The 24,497-nt window shown below is 35.6% G+C and overlaps 1 protein-coding gene across 4 annotated transcripts in view; it reads right to left on the bottom strand.

Annotated features, from left to right (window-relative positions):
• The window catches only part of TRIM24 (tripartite motif containing 24), a 135,515-nt gene that overhangs the window by 18,456 nt on the left and 92,562 nt on the right, over positions 1-24,497 (bottom strand). For 3 of the 4 annotated variants that reach the window (XR_008912315.1, XM_003342027.4, XM_007504390.3), the window contains exons 7-12: positions 15,760-15,906; positions 14,444-14,561; positions 10,887-11,155; positions 7,900-8,070; positions 3,988-4,167; positions 1,425-1,560 (exon numbers count right to left, since the gene is read on the bottom strand). Coding sequence is in view for 3 of the 4 variants with exons in the window: in XM_003342027.4 (XP_003342075.1) it covers positions 1,425-1,560; positions 3,988-4,167; positions 7,900-8,070; positions 10,887-11,155; positions 14,444-14,561; positions 15,760-15,906 (1,021 nt within the window). In the remaining variant the exon portion in view is untranslated. The remainder of the gene's footprint in view (positions 1-1,424; positions 1,561-3,987; positions 4,168-7,899; positions 8,071-10,886; positions 11,156-14,443; positions 14,562-15,759; positions 15,907-24,497) is intronic. The other variant, XM_007504389.3, reaches the window with a different exon arrangement.

Genomic DNA, 24,497 nt, shown 5'->3' with positions numbered 1-24,497 from the left:
GTTTCAGTTTCCTTTATGAATCAGTGGAATAAATTGTTCACAATTTGCTCATTTCATTAGGGGAAGTCTTCACAAGCTTGGAGGAGACACTGCTCCATATTCACTGATGGGGTTCAAAGCATGTTGGTTTCCCTCAATCTAGCCCATCTGCCAAGATAGTTTAATCAGGATGTGACTGCTGTATGTGCTATAGCTTCTTGGAGCCACAGTTGAGAGATGAGTGCCAGATGGACATGAAAAGTGACTGAGCAGTCCTGAAAAGGGCTTTATTATGAAAAGCCATTATTAGTTCTCCTTGTATACCCACCCACTGCAAGAGAGTAGATTGCTGTATTTTCTAAGTTTTAAACTTCATTATACTTATGGAAATATAAGGAAATCAATTCTATATGAGGTCAGAAGGGTTTGCTTACTTATATCAGTTTCAGTCATCTGTGGTAGGTCTTACCTATTCCCTGCAGATGCAGGAGCCCAACTATATTAAAGATACTAGTGCAGGAAAGAGACAATAAAAACCTATTTAAGAAAGACTATCTTAAATAAGGTCTATGTCATGGAGGCCACTTTAATATAGAGTAAGGATTAGAATGGTGAGTGACAGTGGAAATGGGAAGTAAATTATAGTTTGAAGGATATATTATGAAAAATGGAAGAAAAATAAGAAAAACTATGCCTTCACACTACTATTGTGACTATCCAAACACAACATTCTAATGACTAGTAAACTATTTTAATGTGATTATCCCCACTACTTTATTTCAAAACAGAAGTGCTTTTCATAGGGTGCTTAGGTTTTTTTCCAGGGAAATTAAAGTAGGAAATGGGCACATTGACTTTCATTAAAATGCACAAATATAGTTGAAAAAGATAAAGTATTCATTAAACCCTGATGCTTAATCAATGTACAGCCAATAAGATTTTATAGATTCTAAATAATAAGGAAATATGTAAATATAAGGAAACCACTTGATTTTCATCTGTGAAAGAGTATTTTCATGGCAGAGAAAAGGGGCAAGAAAGCAACATAGGCTTATAGTGATAAGTCAGAGAATAGCAAGTAGAATCTAGGCAATCAGAAAACATTACTAAAACACTGCATCAAAGTCAGGGGTGCAGAAGGCGGTTGGGATTAAGGACCTACCCACAGCAGAATTAATAATGACGGTTAGATAATTAAAACGGCAGAAATCCATTTTAATTGTATAAAGTTGAAATAATACTTATAAAATATTAAATAATTAGTTTCACTTTTTGGTGCCTAGCTTAATTGGTGTTGCTCCTACTTTCTAACATCACAATAATGGGCACCAGTGAGATCCCTTCCACCACAAACAAACAAACAAACAAATAAATAAATGCAGGAAAATCTCTATATACAAGTAAGAGTTAAATACTATACACATAAAGCAAAACAAATATTATACCTGGGAGGCCTGGAGATGGTACAGATGAATTTGGTGATTGGACTGTTCTGTTTGAAGGAGGTCTTGGTTGGTTGTGTTCTATACTAGCATCTTTCCTCACAAGATTTTCTAGCATGATAGTACTTGAACAGTCAATCTTGCAAAACAAACAAAAAAGGACAGTTATAATGAATGCATTCTCCACTTGCAATTTAGGAACCACTTTAAACTTATTGAAAATATGTATGTGCTCTCTTTCACAAGATGTCCCACATCCATCCTATACATAAAATCAAATAAACAGAATGGATTATCATATGGAAGTTCTAGGATTACTCTATTTCCATAAGAAATGAAAGACAATTCATCTCAATTATATACACTTTGAGAACACTTGGAACGCTGAGTAAAAATCTACGCATACATAGAAGAGGTACAGTATACATTAAGTGATTTTCATCAACTGTGATGCCCAAGATCAAAATAATAAACATTTTTTAAAAAATTTGTATTTTGACTTATTTATTATTACACTGTTGTTTTAATTATTCTTCTGTCAAACAAAACCAAAATATTTTAAAAAAATAAAAAATGGTCTTTTGGAGGGGACTGAATCACCAGTAAATACTTTAACTAACTGTAATTTCAGTGTAGATACCCTTCAACTACATAGATGACTAAACATTTACATTTTAGCATATGCTAATCGAGAGGTGTAATGGCTAAAAATGAATCCCACTGGAACTCTGCTAGAAAGAAGCCTTTCTAAACCTGGTCATACTTGTCCTTTCACTAAAGATATATCTAATTTAGGATCAGTGGGACCAAATGTAAACTAACTAAATATCAACTTGAGTTTAATTGTACTTTGTAAACCTTAAAATTTCTTAGACTTATAAATGTTGGAAATTTCACCATTGGGAAATTTCATATTTGGAAATTTTCTTACTGATAGTCTATTGGAATGTGAACCCCATTGGCAAGGGAGGTTCCTTCTCCTCCTTTCTTAAGATTACTTTAGGACAGAAACCTTTTGCTGAACAATGGAAAGGGCTGCAGCATAGATCAAAATTTAATTATTTGAGAATATGACCTTCAACAGACATGTGCAAAGCCACAGACCTCTGGGCGGTCCTGGGTTAAGCTAGAGCCACCATTGGCACAGGGAAGACATGGACAGTGATTGGTAGATGTGAGAACTGAGGGGAGGGAACTTGGATGTTTTCCTTAAAGATAGCAGGGTCTGAGGACTGAGTGGTGGTTGGAGAGGTTGTGCTCTGAGAAGCTTGCTCTGAAGGAAGCTGGAGGTGGAGGCCCCTGAGACTTTTTCTCCATTTTGGTCCATGTGAGTGACAGGGACTGATCTCCTTCCTTTGCCTCAGCTATCTAAGGGCTTGGGCCTTTTGGCCCAGCCTAAACAGAGGGGGTATTAAAGCCCTATTCCTTTCTCTCTCTCTCTCTCTCTCTCTCTCTCTCTCTCTCTCTCTCTCTCTCTCTCTCTCTCTCTCTCTCTCTCTCTCTCTAATACTTTTCTTCCTCCTGTTTGTAATTAAACTCCATAAAAAGTTGACTGCTGACTTGAATTTTCATTTAGGAATTTCATAGCTGAATTCCTTGGCAACCTTAAATTAATATATATCAGTCTTTTAAGTGATTTCCTTGTCACAACTTAGAAAAAAAATTAAACTTCTACAGATTCTTCCTTTAATATAAGATATATTAGAACCAACATTTATAATTGTTATTGGTTTATGAAGCCCAAAAGCTGATGGTTAGGCCATCATGTATGAAAAAGGATCTTAATATAATTTTTTCATTTTATAATGAATATTCTTCCTAAGAATATCAGGGAAATAATGATTGATGAATCACATCCTGTTTGACTTACTTTCTTGTTGTTGAGACTGTTTTTCCTTGAACAGTGAGGAAAGTGATTTTTTAAAAAATTACATTTCTGTTAGTATGATCTGGGAGTGCAAAAAGAACACTGAACACTAAAGTCTATCGTAGGTATGCCAGGAGCACAGTAATCAACCAATCTGTGACAACATTTTCTGTGTGGCTCAGCAAATATGAGCATAGTGGAGTGGGTGTAGATTCTTTGGGGACAGAGTCACTCTGTGGAGCTGAACATTTTAACTCTGTAGGAAGTTACGAAGAAATACTGTTTTCAGCTATGCTTATAAAATACATTCTCCTGGAAACCTAAAAGAAAATCAAGCACACTTGCAAAAGGAATTAGAAATAAATAATGGACATTAGTATAATACTTATATATTTGTGACTCTGGAAAACAAGTGTTCTAGCCCTATAACAAACAAAAGGTGTGTGTGTGTGTGTGTGTGTGTGTGTGTGTGTGTGTGTGTGTAGTCTTAGTAAATTCTAAAGAAAGAAAATTTTATCTTTTGACATTTTAATATTCCCAGTATGAAATAGTTAAATTGTTTATGTTTTAAGCTTTCACAACTAAATATTTTTGGAGTATTTAAAAAACTACCTACATTCCACTGTCCTTTTATTTGTCCAAAATAACCATGTATTTAACTCCAAACATTAAATAATCGAAGTGCTCTGATACACTTACATCTGGAAGAGAAGGAAGATTATAGGAACTCCCAACTGGAGAACTCAGATCAATCATAGGTGGTCCAAAAGATTTGGCATCATATCCTGCTGCACTAGTAATGGTAGGGCTAGAAGGAGTAGATGTAGTACTACTGGCAGTTGAAGGAACAGTTGATGCTGGTCCACTGCTAATCTGCCACTGGTAGGGAAAGGAAAAAAGAAACAATCTATCATCATTCTCTGAAATGACTCACTCAGTTGAAAGTTAGCAAAATTAACTATACAGTATATTATCTTGGTACTTTAATTCAGTTAAAACTAGAAATGGAATTAGAAGGCAATTTGATAATAATATAAAACATTATGGGAAAATTAAAGTAAACTGAAACGAATCCTCTTTAGGATTAGTAGGAACCCTCCCCCCAATAAATAAATAAATAAAGGATACATATTTAAACATATTAGAACATATCAAAAGTAGCATCCTGTGGCCTTTGTTGTTGTTTTGTTATACCCAACTCTAACCCAGTTAGGGGCTTAACTAGCAAAGACACTGGAGTTGTCTGCCATTTCTTTCTCTAGCTATTTTGAAAGATGAGGAAACTGAGGCAAACAAGGTTAAATGACCTACCCAAAGTAAAGACTAGTAAGTATTTGAGGTTGCATTTGAACTTAGAAAGGTAAGATATACTGACTCCAGGCCCAGCAATGCACCACCATAGCAAGCTATATATAAAAGAAATGAAGAGTAAAACAAGGATATATATTAAAAAGGGATGGGGAGATGAAATAATTCAAGAAAGATCCAGATTCTGCTGGAAAACAATCATGCCAAGCTTCTTATGTCTCATTTGAATTTCTCTTATCTTTAACAGCTTCTTGATGCTGATTCTTACAGACTTAGTGTACATACTTATCTACCTTATATCTCTCTTTATGAATGACCTCTCATCATTAATTTGATACAATGATTCCAAAAGTATGGAAAACTTAGGAAGACTAGGAGACTACCCCTATTAAAGTGTTTTTTTAAAAATAATTTTAGCTTATATATTGTTTGTATATCACACATTTTCTAATGTATTCCCACCATCCTATTCCAACCTCCTTTGTCTACCAAAGAATAGTCTGTTAAAACAAAGTCTAAACAAGTGGAAAAAAGTAAAAAGTTCAGCAAAATTAAATAATATTTTGAAAAAGTTTGACATTGTATGTAAGGTTTCCTACAATTCCCCAAAGTACTGGAGGAAGGCCCATTTTTGGCTCTACCTCTTCTTTGGAGCCAGCTTTGGTCATTAAAATTTCACATCAATCAGTTTTACATGTTTTGCTGTTGATCTTCCTACTTACACTACAATAATTATTATGTATGTACATTGTTATAACAATTGCATATATTGTTTAAGTGGTTCTGATTATTTTATTTTCCTTTGATGAATAATTCTTCCCTAATGCATACAGCAGTTATATGATTATTAATTTCAACTATTCCAAGTAATACCTATGAATGCAGAAACAAATAGCTTATCTCTAAAGTAGTTAAGAAAATACCTCTAACTACAGGTCAAAATGCACTAAGTATAACATTTACTGGTTTTGTTATGGGCTTTTTCCTGCTAACACTCAGTTCTGCCCTAAATTAGAAAGGAAGACTAGAGTACGTGCAAAGTGCTGCAAAAACTACATACATTGAATTAACAGTTGAGAGACAAGGAAAAAATAAAAGAATTACGAATTCGGAAAGAAAAACGACTAGGACAATTCAGGATCATAAGATTTAGAGGAGAAAGAGACCTTAAACAATGTCACATACCAAAACATTCACTGGAGAGATCACCATATTAAAATATAATAATTGCTATTCAAACTTTTAGTCAACAAAAATTATATTCAAAATAGCATTTACAAAGTCATGAATGTTACTTTTTTTTAAAGTGGAGGTGAAATCAAGTATATGAAAGCTCCAATTGTTCAGAATGATCCCGATGCTAGGGTAAATGGAGAGAATGTATGTTTCTTTACATAAGTGGTCTAGCTCTCTCTAAATATGCTATATGTTTTGAACTATTTCTCCAATTTATAAGTCTTTGATTTTGGAAAGAGTAGGATGAACATTTTAACTATCATAATTCCTCTATTAAATATAGTAGACATTATTAAATAAAATGAAAAAATCTTACTAGAAAAAAATTGCCTTGCTCATTAATAACGTATGAAAGAAATATAGCTTACTTTTTAATTAAGAGACTCACTTTGCAAGTAGCTTGGAGTATTAGTAGAATGATGAATATTGAAAATAGAATTTGAAAAATTTTAAAACATTAAGCATATTTCCAATTTAATTATGGGGGGGGAAATCAATCAAAAACTGAAGGAAAGCATTAAGTAGGAATCAAAGGTTCAGATCAAAAAATATATGAATAAATAAATACACAGGTAAATCAAGTGTTCTCAGAGTCAGATCCAGATGGAAACTCAAGATTATGTAGTTCAACTCTTCCTTTAACATGAGGAAACTTAAGCTCAGAGATGTTAAATTACTTACCTAAGATCACAAAGAGATTAAGCAGAAGAACTAGGTTTTGAACCCAAATTCTTTGATTTCAAATTTACTGGAAGGAGAATGTGTATGAATATTAAATAAACTAAATAGTATATAAAACATGGTCCCAGATATCCTGAGCACATTGTATCAAGTGCTTCTAAAAAGTACATGGCTTCTAAAATGATTTTTTAAAAAGTCTATCAGTCTATCCAAGATTTTCTCACTATGCAGGAAAAAAAGGACATTTTGGGCACTATTTTTCCAACTTATCTATTCAAATGCCACCTTCAATAAATAGGACAATTTACCCAAAAATCAATATGGTATACATATATGGCAAGGTATGTACAGCAGGAGGGCTATCAATGTAGCTATGAAAGGATATGAAAAAACTGAAGAGATGGCCACCAATTGGGGAATGGCTGAATAAATTAGCTATATAAATGTGATTATTATTATGCTGTAAGGAATGACGAAGGTGTTGGCTTCTGAAAAACACGAGACAACTTATATGAACTGATACAAAGTAAAGTGAGCAGAATTAGGGGAACTTAATAATACATGGTAACAGCATTATAGTAGTAATGATTAATTATGAATGACTTGGCTACCCTGATCAAAACAATGCTGCAAAACAATTTTAAAGGACTCATAATTAAAAATTCTAGCCACCTCGGGATAAAGAATGGGTATGAGTTTATATGTAATGGGAATTGTATTTCTTGCCTTTGCAATGAGTGTGTGTGGGGGGGGGAGGATGGAAGAAGGAAGAAAATTTGAAAGAAAAAAATGTTACTTTTATACTTGTCAGAAGTTATTCTTAAAAAAACCCCACAACTCCTATCTTAGTGTCAATACTAAGAAAAGTGTCACGGGCTAAACAATTAGAATTAAGTGACTTGCCTAGGGTCACATAGATTAGTGCCTCAGACCAGATTTGAACCCAGGTTCTCCTAATGTCAGGGCTAGAGTTCTATCCACTGTGCTACCTACCTACCTCCCAAGTCAGAAGAACTTAAACTGGAGTATGAATACCATTTAGTTACTATACTTCCTTATCTTCCAAAGCTCATCTGAGGATTTCTTTTAGGAGAAATGCTGCTAGCAAGATTTCTTAGTACTCCTCTTCTACTCTTCCTTCAAATTTTTTTTCGTAGTAGTTATATTACCAATAGCAAAAGTGATTTATTCTATGTATGTCCTTACATCATTGAAAAAATATGGCAAATGTAAGCAGACTTTAGGAAAAATAATTATGAACACCAAATATTAGGAATCTTATGAATTATGGAGAAATATAATAATCATAGAAACTTAAGACTGTTTCCTATGTGGATTTATTTAGGAGGAGGCAGAATATAGCTAATTAGGAAAAAAAAAAGTTACCTGTTTTATAGCTTGCTGGGCCAAAAATGCCATCTGTAGTGGATTGGGTTTTATTGCTTGCCGTGGTATATTCTGGTTGGGAGGATATCTTAGTTGGGGAGGATGAGGAGGGAGAACTGGTCCATTAGGCTTGGGGCTGTGATTCTGAAAATTTATCAAGCGTGGAGGGGGCTAAAAAATAAAACAAAAACAAACCACACACACACACACAAAAACACACAGTTAATAGTAGGGTTTTAAAAAGCAAATTTCAGAAAATGCTTTCCTTCACATTAGAAATGAAAATTTCCAAGAATAAAACTTCAGTAGGAAAAATTATTACACTGAAGAAACTTTAACTTGTATGTATGAAATTGTTACAAATCCTAAAAAGGGTTTTTAATTCATGGAAGATGTGAAAACAATTAGTCTTCTTATAAATCAAATTTTAAGTCATTTTATAACAATTTATTTGTATAATGCTTTAATGTTTAAAAAAGTTCTTCTTTCAACAATTCAGTGGAGTAGAGAATGCACAGCGTCATTAGCCCCATTTTACAATAGGGAAACAGGAGGTTCAAATATGTTCTACCATAACATCCCCCCCCGCCCCAACCCTTAGTCTCGCATTAATGAACTAGTTTTCCCACCAACTTGACCCAAGTACCAAGGCCAATACTCCTTAAATTCTGCTGCTATAGGCAATACCCTGCCTCTATTAACCCATCTATTGGAGAGAAAAAACTATCCATATACCACTTCTGGGAAGGACAGAATGATCACTTGCTATAATGCTCCATTCACTAGCCCTCTGATTTTTCGAACAAAGTGGTGTTACTGGTCATGACTGATGTACTGTTCTCCACTATGAGAAAGTGAATTTGCTGGAAGGCAAGGACTATACTGCTTTTTCGATTCATATCTGAGTGTTCAGCACAATGTCTACCACATTACTAAGTGTGTAATATACACTTCCTTCTTTCTACAAAAATATCAAGTTATCAGAGGTGGTATATAAACTCAAGTCTGCTGGATTAAATTGGAATGCCCTTTCTACCACACTAAGCTGCCTCTCTCTATGGCTTATATTCTCTTACCACACATCTTTCCAAAGAATGTATGTGATGCACTGTCATCACTTGGATTTTGCCTACATAGGTATTCAAGTCAATGAGCATGCTTTTCCAATTTTCTAAACACACTGGCATTTATTGTCTTCTTCTTTTTTTTAACCCTTACCTTCTGTCTTAGAATCAATACTGTGAATTGGTTCAAACGCAGAAGAGTGGTAAGGGCTAGACAATGGGGGTTAAGTGACTTGTCCAGGGTCACACAACTAGGAAGTATCAGAGGTCACATTTGAACCCAGGACCTCCCATCTCTAGGCCTGGCTCTGAATCCACTGAGTCAAGCAGAGGCCCCACTGCTTTTAAATTGGCTATCTATAACTCTATCTTTACCTGAAAGGCTTGACTTGTATGGTTACTGTATTGATAGCAACTTCTTCAATGCCCCAACCCCAAAATAAAAACAAACTCATGAAGTTAAAGGAAGCAAGTGTGTGCATATGTACATGACATATGTACACATTAGATCTAGATAAATTTATTCATCCTTGTCTAAATATATCAGACAATGTTAGATTCCCCTAATGCCTCCTTACTGCTGTTATCCCCTATGAAGGAGTGGAGAAGTATTGATTTAAAGTTCAATAACAACCATATATACAACCATTTGGTTAAAGAAATGCCTAGTTATGTGTAACTTTGGTAACAAGAGAGAAAAAAAGGAAGAAAATTTAAACAGTACATAGATCTAAGACAGCATGAATTTAGTGGATAAAAGTTATTGGTTAAGGGAATGACAGCAAGTGAATGAATAAGATGAAGTGAGGGTTCAATCAAGGCATGTTCTAGAAAATGTGTGGAAAAAGTAGAGTCTTTTAAATGTAGCATGCCTATTTCAATGTGTCAATATGATTTTCTCATATTTTTTGATTACAGAAGTAATATCTAAATAAGTTTTCCTATCAATTGTATGCCTGGTATAGCAATTCTATTTAAAATGACTAATTTGAAGAAGCAAATAAATAAGCCATTAAATCCAAATGGTTAAACTAGGACTAAGAATAAATAACCCATTTGCAGAGAACTCTCAAAAGATCAACAGTTTCATATATTAATGTTTTGGTGGGAGTCTTGTAAAGTGTGAACACTAAGCAAGGGAGTTCACAAGTCACTAGCTAACTCCAGAAAATGGGTGATAGCTCAATTAGTCAGAAACATGTGAACAGACACTGTTCAATCCAGAAACTGTGAAACTTTTTGATAGGAAATTGACGTTCAGAAGGTGAGAACTGGTTCCGACATACACTGCCCCCTGGGGAGTGCTAGACAATTTGGAAGCTGTGATAGGTCCCTGTGAAAAGGGAAAAAATAAGAACCCAAGATAAAAGGCACTGAATTTCTGGGACTGAGGGAATCCCAAGAAGGAAGTTGATTTCAAGGAGTTGGGATTTCAAGAGGGAAGTCAGCTTCAAGAAGGAGGTCAGTTCAAGGAAGAAAGTCAGCCTCAGGAGTCACTTTCAGTTCGAGTCATCTTCTTGATCTGCTTCTTATAGGGAATTTGGGTGAGTGGAAAGCTGGCTTTCCCTTCCTGTCTTCTGGAGAGAGTTTAATTTCAGTTGAAGGTCAATAAGTCCTGGTTGAGTCGAGTACTGGAGCAATATTTAGTTAGGTAGGCAAATGTCTTCTCTACCCTTTTGTACTTCTCTGCTTTTACTCTTTCCACCTCTTTTGTAAATAAAAGCCATTAAAGTCATTTTGACTTTGAGCAATAATAACTTTGAATTGGTAACCACTACTGTTATTTATAATCATTAAAATTTAATTCTTAAAAGTCTTACCATAAACTCATAAGAAATGTGGCTCTTTCTTTCTCTTTAAGACTGTTTAACACATTTATAGTAGGGGAAGCTAGATTAGGATGGGGCTGACTTCCAAATTTACCTGATGAGAGATGGAAGGCTGCTGGATGGGCCCCTGCATTCTAGGGTTTGGTAACCCCACAGGTGCTGGCCTCCGTTGCACCTGCTGTCTCTGAGCCATTACCTGTTGCTGCATGTGTTGGAGTCGTAATTGAGCTAGGCTGATCTGTGTTGGAAACTTGGATAATTGGTTTGAAGATAAACCACCTGGTGGCTGTGAATTCTGTTCCACCACAGGATTCTGCTTAGGCATATGTGGCTGGCTCTCTTTATCTTCGATTACTAAAGAACCTGATTAAAAAGAATAGTCAAATTTAATATTTTTCTGACAACTAGTAAAAAAATAGTTTAAAATCTAAATAGCAATCTGCGAAATAAAATGATTTATTTATAAGCTATTAGATCTGCAGACACTTTAATGACTTATATTATTACTTACCTCATCAATTCAATAGAACTCCATCCTTTATCTACCTATTCACCCAAAGTCATATACTTTACTGTTATGCATATTAAATTGAAAAAAATTTTATAAATACATGATTGCATGTATATATACATTTGGAAAGTTCTTACTCTTACTTCATGAATGACTGAATAGCATGGTTTAAGCCTATATTCTCAGTTTTAATTCTTTTATAAACTAATGTAAACACAAATTTGCCTGGTCACATGGTTTCCATTTCTATGTAAATTGTCCCTATGTCTATTATGGATCTAATGCTTATTTCACATTAGATATATTGGCATGGGAAACTTGTGTAAGAGAATGAATTTCCTCACTATCACTAGTATAACCAATATGTCTAATCATATTAATAATCTGAGGGTAGAAGGAGGCACATATCATTCCTTGCTCACTTACCTCCCATCCTTTAACTGTCCACTTAAAATTTTTCCTTCCGTACACCTAATTCCTCCCTCCCTACACCCTAAAAAAATAATAGTGGGAGTTGTAAGAAATAGAATTCAAATGAAGGTAATTAAGAATGTTCTAATCACTATAGCTGTCAAATAGCTAGAGGTCATGAAGATCATGACCACTAAAAATATGATAAAGAGTTTGAACACACTCACCTGTCAGAGATACTACAAAGGAAAGTTATATACTGTCCTGGCCAAGGTAAATTCTTAATTCTCATCTGATAGCCATTAATCTAGTCAATCCCATCCTCACCTCACATAAGGGTCATTTAAGTAGTCTTCTACCTTACCTCCCTGGGATATCTAATTTCAGCTATCCTGCTTGCTATTCAGGGCCTTCACTAAACCTTGCCATGGACTTTTGAGGAAAAACAGCAGCACACAATGCCTTTTATGTCTTTTCATGTATATGTTGTTCTCTCAACTTGGAATAGTGTTCTCATGTTGGTCACTTCCTTTTATATCAGGTTTAAAAATACATCTCCTCCAGGAAGTATTTCCTAAAGAATCCTAATTCATCATGAGTGGGTAAAAATGATTCATATGAGAAAGCAACCATTTTAAGTTAGGGGCTCCTAATCTGGATGCCATGAGGGCCCAATGGGTCAGTGGAGATTTCCAGTTGAATACAAGGGAAACATATTTATTTTAATGACTTATAAATCCTATATATTTTGTTTTATGGATTTAAAAACATTCTAGCAAAATGTGGTAGTAAAAATCTGTAATCATGACTATTAGAGAAGCTAAAACTGGTAGACAGCCTGAACTATAAGCTGATCAGGTGTCCATACCTAATCTAGCCCCTGGCTTGTTGACAGGGAGCTGCTCCTTCCCCTTCTTCCCAGTACCTGAGGAATTTTTTGCATTCCCAGAACCTGTATCCAGGAGCCCAAAAGCAAGCACTTTCTTCCTCTGCTCTCTCCTGTAATGGGGGCTCACAGACCACATGAATTTTCCCTCCAGTCACTTGATTTCCTTAAAGGTTCACCATCACTGGTCTAAGCCTGAGGAGGGCTGAACTGTCTGAGATTAGAAAGTGAGCAAGTCAAAGCTCCCATACACATTAGGAGTGGAATGGGTTCATGAGTGGTTGATGGAACTTCTAGCCTAGGTGAAATAGAAGAAAAATAGAGGAAGAAGGAGCAGGAGGAAAAAAACCCAAAACATCCCATCTTATTGTGTAATTATTTTCTAGAATTCCAATTCCCAGTATCCCGTGTTTCTTCTCACATTACATGATGACATAGAGGATATAAATTTGGTGTAGTTCCACCTCTCGCTCTCTCTTCCTGTGATCCTATTTGGTGGAAGTGGTATGAGGTGAGTGGCAGGAGAATTTACTCACGGGGACTTACATTTTGTTAGATAATTACTTTTTTATTCCTTTACTTCAGGTGATTATCAATAAGCTTTATAAAATATAATACTTGGAGTATTGAACATTGATTTAAATCTTACATTATTTTGAGGAGTCCACAGGTTTCACCAGTGCCAGAGATACATCACAAAAAAAAGGTTAAAATCCCTGGTTTTAGTTTATGTTTCTATATCTATAAGTCACAAATATCCCACCAAGCTTAACACCTTCCACACCCAAACATGTAACTGAGCATGTACACAAGTGTTTAATGAATGTTTGCATTTAACAGAGGCCACTATCACTCTGGGCATCTTAATCTTTTTTTCCTGGGTTCCATTTACTTAAAAAAAAAAAAAAAGTGGGGGGGAGGGGGGGAGGCAGATGGGAAGCTCAGTGGGTTGAGAACCAGGCCTAGAGATAGGACGTCCTAGGTTCAAATCTGACCTCAGACACTTCCCAGCTGTGTGACCCCGGCCAAGTCACTTGACCTCCATTGCCTAGCCCTTACCACTCTTCTGCCTTGGAGCCAATACACAGTATTGATTCCAAGACTGAAGGTAAGGGTTAAAAAAAAAAAGCAACCCTTATCATCTGTCTTAGAATCAATACTAAGTATCTACTCTAAGGCAGAAGGGAGGTAAGGGCTAGGCAAATGGGGTTAAATTACTTGCCTGGGGTCACACAGCTAGGAAGTGCCCAAGGCCAGATTTAAATCCAGGACCTTTTGTCTCTAGGTCTGGCTCTCTAACCACTGAGTTACTTCATTGCCCAGTACCCTTCACTATTGCTGCATACCAATTGTCGCATTTTTGTCCCGTGCAACACTATAAGAATTTAATCTTTAGCCATGCTTTTCTAATCTACCTTGTTTTTGGATGTGACTACTTTGGAGAAAATTCTCCCAATGAACTCTCAATTCAGAGTACTAGCCCTAGGCCAGAAAATTAACCTAAGGTATGTGAATTTGGGCTTTTGGGGGTAATATTTTGATAACTGGGTTTTAGTGCAACTGGCTTTATTTGTATATTTAATAAACTTAAAACTATTCTAAGAAGCAATGTATAGGTTTCAGACTGACAAAAGGAACCATGACGGAAAAAATGTTAAGAACCATTACTTTAAGTGATAAGGCAAGGCATTCCACTAGATAGATGAATATCTTCATAAATTATAATACCACCAAACAGACAAATAATACATATCAATCATAAGCTAAAAATTCTTTAGAAGGAAACCAATTTTTGATAGTATGTCAGAATGAAGTTAGACAAGCATAGAAAGGAATATCCTACCTAAATTGAAAATATTTTGAGCCCAGAAGCTAGGATCACAGTGAAATTGAATAGTGTTATTGGTCACAGGTGAAGCATCGCATCTGGCTCGAAGGAGATGCCGTAATCGATATGTAATCTAGACAAGAAATACAAAACCATGGAACATTAATAGTCAATAAAAGAATTTTGGTTTATGAACAGTTTTTATATCTTAAGTTACCAACAAAGATGAAATAAACCTACATCATAAGATATATACACATACACACTAAACTTTGTCACCTCAATTTGAATAATTAAATGTCTGTTAGCTGTTAAATCAGCTGCAGAAGAGTTGTGAATAATCTAGTGAATGCTTTTATTAAACATAAGAGCTTCTCAGATACAATTGAAAACTGACACAGCATTAGAAAAAACATCTTTTATGCTTTACCATTCAACTTTTTGAAAATTCAACATGTATTTAGAAATTGTTTTTAGAATCTACATAAAATCTGAAGAGCACAAATAAGTACCAAAAAACTGGATGAAAGAAGAGGAAATAATGGGTGCTTAAAAAAAATTGCTGGTTTCAAATGAACATTAAAAAAAATTTCTTGGTAAATTAGAACCTATACCCTTGAAGACATGTACAACATACAATATGCATTCCTTACAATGTCTGGCATTGCAATGTCCTTCTGCCTTAGGCCTAAACTTCTCCCCTCTTAAATCATTTATGGGGTCTCTGAAGTACCAACTGTGGTTTAAAAATGAAACTAAAAAGTGAACTAAAAATGACACTAAAAAGATGGGTTTCTCCTAGGTGAACTTCTCTCCAACCCTCTGGGAGTTAAATCTTATATTACAGACCATTATGAAGATGGAAGACATATGAAGTTGATCATATAGTTCTTAAGAGAGAAAGATCACCCTTACACTACAGTGGTTGGAAGAGAATTAATTCCACATGCCATAAGAAAGGTAGTTGGAATAGATGGAGATGAGAGTATGAATGGAAACACCTTGAAGTATATATTTTGCTTAAGGATGAAAAATATAAAAATTAAGCATAATATAATAATTAAAAATACAACACAAAGGAAAAATGTTTATTAGTCTACAGTTATGTACTTGGGAAACAAAGGTGGAAAAAACACAGTTAATATATAAGTTTATCCTTTGTGAAGGTAGACTTTGTCTGAGAGTTCTTCATAATATTAAAATGATGTGCAAGGAGGAGAGGATTATAATTGATAAAAGATTTTCCTAGATTTTGTGAATTCTAACAATTTCACTAGTTAATGCTGCTGCATTATTACATGTTAAATATGAAATACAAAACACTCCCTCACCAGGCGCTTGCTATAGAGTAGAGCTGTGCTGCTGCCACTTGAAACTGCCCATTTGGAGAAATGCATGACATGTTCCAACTGTTTTGAAAGTCCTGCCACTTCCTGTTGTTGCTGCATAAGTTTCATGCGGTGGTCCTTTGCAAGGCTCTGAAACCAAGGAAACATTTCTGAGTTCTTAATTCCCAGAGACACTCTTTAATATCCTTTACCCCCACATGTTTGAAGCTTAAGCATCTAGGCTAAGAGATAGTTAATACACCCTTCACTATGACCAAATACCACCATTCCTCCTCCCCTCTTCCCCAACCAGGAGTTACTATGCAGTGAGAGGTGACCATTACACTGACCCAGCCTGACACTTGCACAAAGCCAGTGCATTGTTTGATGAACTGTAGAGGGGAGAGATGATTTCAAACACATATCAGTTCATTCTTGCTAACCTCGAGAGTTATTTTCCAGATAGAAAACCAGGGAGACTTATTCCAGTTAGCTGTGGCTCTGAGATCTTAAACAAACTTAAACTTAAACAAAGTTCCTTCTCTCACAGTCTTACTAAATTGTCCTTATTCTGACCAAGGAAAATATCAACTTAGGGTGGATAGGTAGACTGGAACTTTTGTTGTTAGGCCCATATTAACAACATTTAAGTGCTGCTTTTAAAAAAAGATAACAGGTCCTTACTCCTCACTAGCTTTTAGAATGTTGAAATCTGTTTTCTCTCTCTACAATTTAAGATCTACCAGAGCTTTGTGACAAATCTCTATAAGCCAGGTTATCACTGCCATGAGGAGGCAGTAATAGGTGGAAGATCAAAGTAGGACCCCTCCCTCAGTGTGTGCATATATGTGTGTGTGTGTGCTCCAGACTTGAGATTCATCTTTGTAGGAAGTCTCCCATATAAAACTCCTACTGATCCATAATCTGAGGCTTACATTCATGAAAAACAGACTTGCAGAAGCAAAACTAGTGTGTACATATTAGAGATCAGAACAAGATTTTCACACCTTTGAGGCTGGCTGCCTATCCCTATTTATCCCACTCTACCTCTCATCTGTAAAATGGGAAGATCATCACACACAGTATTATTTCACAGGGTTGTAGTGAAGATAGTATGAGAAAAAAAATTACAACTTTGCAAATCTTAGCATGCTATAAAAGTCAGTTATTATTTTAAACTAGATACCGAAAATATATCCAACTGTGACACCGCCTATGTGTTTGAATATTATTTACCTTTCAAGGCCTAGCTCAGGTCCTACCTTCTGCCAAGAAACCATTCCTTAGGATTGCCTGAACACTTATTTTCTATAACATAAGAAGTCACTGAGGGTAACAGAAAGAGGACTGGATTTTGGCAATGGACTCAAGGTGTAACCTTGCTTCAGATAGTAGGTGTAAAAGGGAATTCTTAATCCTTTTCTCTAATTTAGCTGAGGACCTGGAGGTTCTTTTACCTTATAGATGTGTGAAGATATACCAGCCCACAGTGAAAGAAGTAGGAAATAGAGAAATAGGAAGTGAGGTAACATGGGACTATAAAAGGCCAGCGTGAGAACTGATAGGGGCTTTTGGGACCTTATTTGGGTTGGGAGGTTGTTGGTCTTTGGGGGTAGGTTGCTGTTTGGTGATTAGTTGGTGGTTGATATATACATATGTATTCTTTCTGGTGAGCTGAGCTGAAGGGTGATTAGCTGGACTTTCTCTAAAGGCAGTTATAAGGTAGCTAGTTAGGCAATTTCTCTTTCTACCTCTTTCTTTTTTGTTTCCCTCCTTTTACTACATTCTCATTAAAACAAAAATTGTTAAAAGTTGCTCTCCTATTTTTTTAAACTCCTAATTTAACCCTTACATTTAATTGGCAAGTCAGCTAGGAGCTGAAACTACAATCTTCTGATTATTTCCCTCAGCCAAGCTGGGTTAGAAGTTAGAAAACTGTTAAAACAATGCTATCTACTGACAGAAAGTAGAAGTGCAAATTAACTTAGATTAAATATGATCCTGAGCAGTATAGTTAAAATTGGGATACTGTTTCTTGTCTATCTAAAATGGCTTATTATACAAAAGAATATTTCACAGTGGCATTATTTAGCACTGTTCCTTATTTATATCGATAGGAGGCTTGGCATTTTATCTAGTCCTCCTGAGGAAAAAACAATATGATAATTTGTTCAAGCTCAGAGCTGAACTAAAAGCAGACTATGAAAAGAAGCTGGAGGAGAGTTTGGGGAATATCAAGACATAAAAAACAGTGAGGAAAGCTTGAGAAATCCCCAGATTAAGAAGAGAGATTTATTTCTCAACACTCCCTCATCATTAGAGCTGACTCAGTCTCTATTCCATCCTACTCCATGCATTTCTGCTCATACTAAAACCACTTCAACTCCTCCACATCCTGTTCTAACTATCTCTAAATCTAAATCCCAAATTCCTACCACCGACCTATTTCCTCACCTATACCCATCAAGCCAAGAGGCTTGATAATAATTCAGCTAAATAATTCAGTTAAAGGCCCATTCCCATTGAAAGAAGTATTCACCTTCAATAAGAGTGGAGATATAATTTCCCTTAGGCATTATACACTATTCACCCCCCACCCCAGATATTGAGAGATTCAAGCAACATTCTCCTTCTTTTGAAGATGGGCCAATTGTGGTTATTAAAAAGCTAAAAAGCATTTACCAGGACTGGAAAATTTGCTCTAAGTATTTTTAACAGAAAGAGAGAAAAATAAAATTGTCTCTCTTATTAGACCAATGGAAGAGAAGCAATTCATTGGCCCCAGGAAGACCCAAAATGAAAGTGCAATAATGAACAAGATTACACAAAATTATGCCAGGCTAAAGAGGCTTTATTAACAGCAATGAGAGCCTGGTCTGATAAGGCTTGGTATATGGATGAAATTTGAAAATCTTAAGCAAAAAAAAAATGATGAAAATCCATCCAAATTAATGGACAGACCTATTGAGATAGGAGACAGATATATAGACCTGGATCTTTCTAGAGAAAGAGATATCAGATAGACAACTGTTGTAAAGTGGTCAAAAATTATTTTAAGACCAACTGCCCAAATTGGGTTAACATGAACCTTGAAGAATTGAGGAGAGTAGCAGTTTATATATTTAATGGCCATGAAAAGAAAGATGAGAACAGTGTTAATAGACACATTAAGAAATTAAAAGATTAAAGGAGGAAATTGAAAGAGAAAAAGCAAATTAAGCAGTGGCCATAGTACCATTGCAAGAATCCAGATATCAAACACCAATGTGTTACTTCTATAGAAAAAAGAGTCACAATATTAAACTGTAATCAGGTATTCAGTAATATAAATTTTAGAAATAATGGTAATTTCAGAAATAACAATTGAAACACATTTAGAAATAATAATTCGAATGAAGCAAATGATAACTCACAACATATCCGAAAAGGGGCTCATCCACACTATACTCAATAGTAGAAATCCCCCTCAATGAAAGAAACCCCAGATAAATGGCCAAGGAGTTTAATTAATGTGTGTGTGTGGGGGGGGGTAGGGGTGGGGGGGAAGAGAAGGACTCTGGAAGTAGAGAGTGAAACCTTTGATTTCCCAGATCCCCCTGGTATAACTGCCATAGCTTCTAGTGTGTAGCCTGTGTGTGTAGTGTAGCCTGTGTGTGTAGCCTGTCCCACCTATCAAGAATATAACCAACATGGATTTTCATGGAAAAGATTTTGGTGGACAGCCTCTGGCTTACACACCTTTTGAACATCTACAAATTGATTTTATTAAGGCTGGAAGTGTTTCATACCACTTGATCCACAGCAGCTTCTGTTGCCAAAGTACTCTTAAGAGATTATACCTTGCTTTGGCCTGCCAGCACATATTGATTCAGACAGGGTAACTCATTTTACTCATTCAGTTTTGTCTCAGATTTATTCTTACTTAGGAATCACTCCTAAATTCCATGTACTGAATCATCCCCAGAGTTCAGGCCACGTTGAAAAAATTAATAGAGATCTTAAAATTATGGTCGGAAAACTGTGCACTGAGTCTCATTTAAAATGGCCTTAAGTTCTCCCTCTAGCTTTATTTTATCTTTGAAGGAGGCCCAAGGGAGATTTACACATCTCACCATTTGAGATGCTTTTTGGACATCCTCTTATACAAGCTAAGCCTTTTTCCCTTCACTGCTGAGGGAGATACTTCTTGCTTCCTGTATATGGGATTTACAGTTAAAATTACAAGAAATTCAAGAATCTGGAGCTGTAGTATAAGTAGGACCTATAGACTTTCCCATTCATGACCTAAACAGAAGAGTCAAAGAACACACACACACACACAAAACTTCTCTCTCATTGGAGCAACTCAGCTTGCCTAGGAAGGTCTGACTCAAGTACTATTAACCACTCCAATAGCTATTAAAATTGGAGAAAAAAACTCTTGGTTATATTTTTCACACATAAAACGAGTACCTTATATTGAAACTGATTGAATGAATTGACATATTTGCTGAAAAAATTTATAGGGAGTATGGGTTTTCCTTGAGATGACACCCATACTCCATTAATTTGTTTTGCTTTGAATTTGTTTCCATTTTTTCACTTCCTTTTCATTATAAGAAAGGGATGAATCTGATTTGTTAATAGTTTCCAAATATAGAATTAGTTCAGGCCCTTCGAAGGCCACTAGATTAGCAGTGGTATCTGCCTGACAGTTCCCTCTAGAGACCGAGTCAGTTCCACCTGTATGGGTTAAGCAATGAACAACAGCCACGGATTCAGGTGGTTGGAGAGCAGAAAGAACTTCATTAAAGATTTCTGCATTTGAGATACTTTCCCCAGCTGAAGTTAAAAATCCCCTTTGAAGCCAAAGCATACCTGCTGCATGACACATTCAAAATGCAAATCTGGAATCTGTGTAAATTGTAAATACTCCACATTGGGGAGACACCACTGAATGTTTGCCTTTGAGATATTATGGCATCTCTTATATAGTTCTAAAAGAGTTTGCCAATTTCTTGGCATTCTTTGACATTTGGTGAGACCAAGAGTAAATCATCTACAAAATATATCAAATGGCTCTCCTTAAATGTAATATTATCTAAATCTAAATCTTGTGTTAAAATCTAAGACAATAAAGTGGGACTTTCCATGTACGCTTAGGGCAAATGACACCACGTCAAAGGGGAACTTTTCCAGGTGAAGGCAAATTTATTTCTGGAGTCTCATGAATGAGTATTGAGAAAACTACTAAACACAAATCTACTATCACAAAATATGTAGCTAGTAATAGAAGAGATCATTGTGGATAGGCTTGTCTTTTGATGACATGATTGTTTACAATCCTTAAATCTGGTACAAATTGATAGCTTTTCCACTTATATCTACTTTTGTCCTTTTAACAATCAAGATAGGTGTATTATATTCAGATTTACACAAAATTATATTTTTTGTTCAATTAAAGAATTTATCATTAGGTTATTTCCCTCAATTGTCTCTTTTGATATGGAATACTGAGGAATAGAAGGAGGTGGGCCACTTTTTACTTTTATTTGCACATGAATAGCTTATTTGAGTAGGCCTAGAATGAAGATTCTAGCCCAGAGTGATTCAGGTATATCAGCTGATATTTCAAAGATGGGAGGTTTGTCCAGCTCCTGACTGCCTAAAAGGAGTACAGGGAGAAAATGCAAAGATTCTTCAGGCAATTCTAGAGTCATAGCACCATTTTGAGAGCATGTTATTATGGCTCTAAGTTTACATAAAAGGTGTCTCCCTATCAAATTTATAGGGGATCTAAGCAACAGAAGAAAAGAACATTCTACTAATTTAACTACAGATACCAATCTAGCAGAAAGCATTGGGACCTTCAGAATGGCCTCTGATGTACCTATTACATTTAGAGAGCCAATAGAACTTGACTCAGAATCTGGTTTACTCATGAACACTGATCTGGAAGTACCAGTGTCTAATAGGAAATCATGAGTGTCTCCAATTTTCAAGATTACAAAATGTTCGTTAATATGTAGGGGAGAATGGATTGGGATAACTCGTGTTAAGATATCAATGTCTGGGAAACCAAAGGTTTCATTTTTTGATTCCAGAGTCCATTCTCTCCTCTCCAACTTTCATAAAGGTACTTGGCCATTTCTCTGAAGTTCCTCTTGTTGAGAGGGATTTCTACTCTGAGTATTGCATGGACAAGCTCCATTTCAGATATATTGTTGTAAATTATCATTTGCCTTATTTGGATTAGTTTATCTAAATGTGTTTCTATTGCTGTTATTATTTCTATAATTATTATACCTACAGTTCCCATTATTTCTAAAATTTATGTTGAGCACCTGGATCTAGGTTCTACAGTTTAACACTAAGTGAACCCCCTTTCAACAGAAGTAACATATTGGTGTTTGAAATCTGGATTCTTACAAATACACTATGGCCATTGCTCAATTTGTTTTTTCTCTTTCAATGTCCTCTTTTAAACTTTTAATTTCTCTCCTTAATGTTTCTATTAAGTCACTGTTCTCATCTTTCTTTTTATGGCGTTTAAATACATAAACTGCTACTCTTCTCAATTCTTCAAGGTTCATACTAGCCTAATTCAGACAACTGGCACTAAAATAATCTCTGACAAATTTACAACATTTTTCACAAACCGTGTCATCATTTGTCTAACATCCCCTTCTCTGGAAAGATCCAGGTCTATGTATCTTCCTCCCAGCTCAGTAAATCTATACATAAATTGGGACAGATTTTCATTGGGGTTTTAAGATTTTCAAATTTCGTCTGTGTATTAAAGCCCGCATTGCTATTAATAATGCCTCTCTATCCTGGAATAATTTTGTTTAATCTTGTTCATTATTGCAGTTCCATTTTGGGTCTTCCTGGGGCCAATGAATTGCTTTTCTTCCATTGGCTTGATTGACAAGAGAGAAGATTTTATTTTTCTCTCCTGTTAAAAAAGCTTAGAGCAAAATTTCCATTCCTGGTAAATGCTTTGTAGTTTTCTTAATAACCACAATCGGATCATCTTCAAAACAAGGGGAATATTGCTTGAATTTCTCAATATATTGGGGGTAAATGGTGTATGATGCCTTAGCAAAATTATATCTCATTAAAGGTGGGTACTTATTTTAACAGGAATAGGCCTGTAACTGAATGATTTTCGGTTTCTGCCTCTTGGCTTTGTGTTCGAGTTGCCATTGAGCAGGTAATGTGGGGGTGGGGGGATAGGTCAAGTGGGAAGAGTCTGAGTAGATTTAGAGATAGTTAGAACAAGACAAAGAGGAATTAAGGTGGTTTGAGTATAAGCAGAATTGAATTTGGTAAGACTATAGAGACTGAGTCAGCTCTAATGATGGAAGAGTTGAGAGAGAAATCTCTCTTCTTACTCTGAGGATTTTTCATGCCTTTCTCAATGATTTTTATATAAGCTTTGACATCTCCCAGACTTTCCTCCAGCTTTTTTTCAAGGTCACTCAAGTTATTTTCTAGTTTTTCTTCAAGTTGAACTTTTAATTCGGCTTTGACGTCAAACAAACTATTTTTCTGTTTCTTCCTGAGATGGAATAGGCAGAATGCCATGCTTTCTATCACTATAAGTATGGCTAGGAACAGTGCTATATAAAGCCATTGTGTAATATTCTGATGGACAATAAGTCATTTTAGATAAACAAGAAACAGTATCACAATTTGAACTAGACCGCCTACCTCAAATCATAATTAATCTAATTGTTAATTTTATTTGTAGTTCTCTCAGTAGATGGAGCTAATTAACATAAATGATCAATAGCTGAAACAGAATTAACTGCTAGAAACTTGACATAGGGATAGTGTCAGTAAAAATTAAGGAAAATGATCAGAAGGTCATGGGTTCAAGATCTCTTTGTGGTTGCCAAATAAATGTAAGGGTTAAATTTAGGGTTTAACAAAATAAAAGAGCAGCTTTTAATAACTTAAGTTTTAATGAGAATACAGAGTTGTAAATTAATATTATCCCTTTAAACCAGAGAAAAGAAAACTTCTAGCAGCTTTTAACAATTAACAATTTAGATTAATTAAAATAGAGATAGTAAAAGAATATAGTAAAATGAGTAGAGTAAAGGAGGGAAATATAGGAAAGGGTAGAGAAATAAATTTTCTAATGTCTACCCTAGCCCTTTAAAGGCTAAAATCGACAGTTCTCTAAGTAAGCTCAGGCCCATCTTTTATATTCCAGCAAGTTAACGCCAACCATCAACTAATCACCAACCCATACCATCAGTAACCACACCCAACAACCAACTCACGACCAGCAGCCAACTTCCCAACAACTGATCCCCAAACTGTCAACAACTGACAGGCTGACCAACCAAAGCTCAGCCCCTTTTATAACCTACCACCCTTCCTGTCTCTATGATTCCTACTTCTTGTCACTGTGGGCTTGTTAATTGCTACACATCTTTTTGGTAAGAGGACCTCCAGGTCCCTTCTTAAATTAGATAAAAGGAACAAAGAATTCCTTTTTACAGTGGGGATATAAAAGGTTTGTGCGAGGACTTGGAGAGACTTTTTTTTTTGTATTGGGAGGTGGTTGATCATTGATAGTTTGTCTTTGGGGGTTGGTTACTGGTTGTGTGGGTGGGTGATTAGTTGGTGTTTGGGAGATAGATATATACTGATTCTTCCTGGGAAGCTGAGCAAAGGGTGATCTGCTGGACTTTCTCTAATAGCAGTTATAAGGTAGCTAGTTAGGCAATTTCTCTCTCTACTTCTTTCTT

The sequence above is a fragment of the Monodelphis domestica genome, chromosome 5 (assembly GCF_027887165.1).
Source record: "Monodelphis domestica isolate mMonDom1 chromosome 5, mMonDom1.pri, whole genome shotgun sequence".
Taxonomy (NCBI): Eukaryota; Metazoa; Chordata; class Mammalia; order Didelphimorphia; family Didelphidae; genus Monodelphis; species Monodelphis domestica.
The sequence above is the reverse complement of the archived record's forward strand: the minus strand, read 5'-3'. Positions and strand labels throughout refer to the sequence as shown.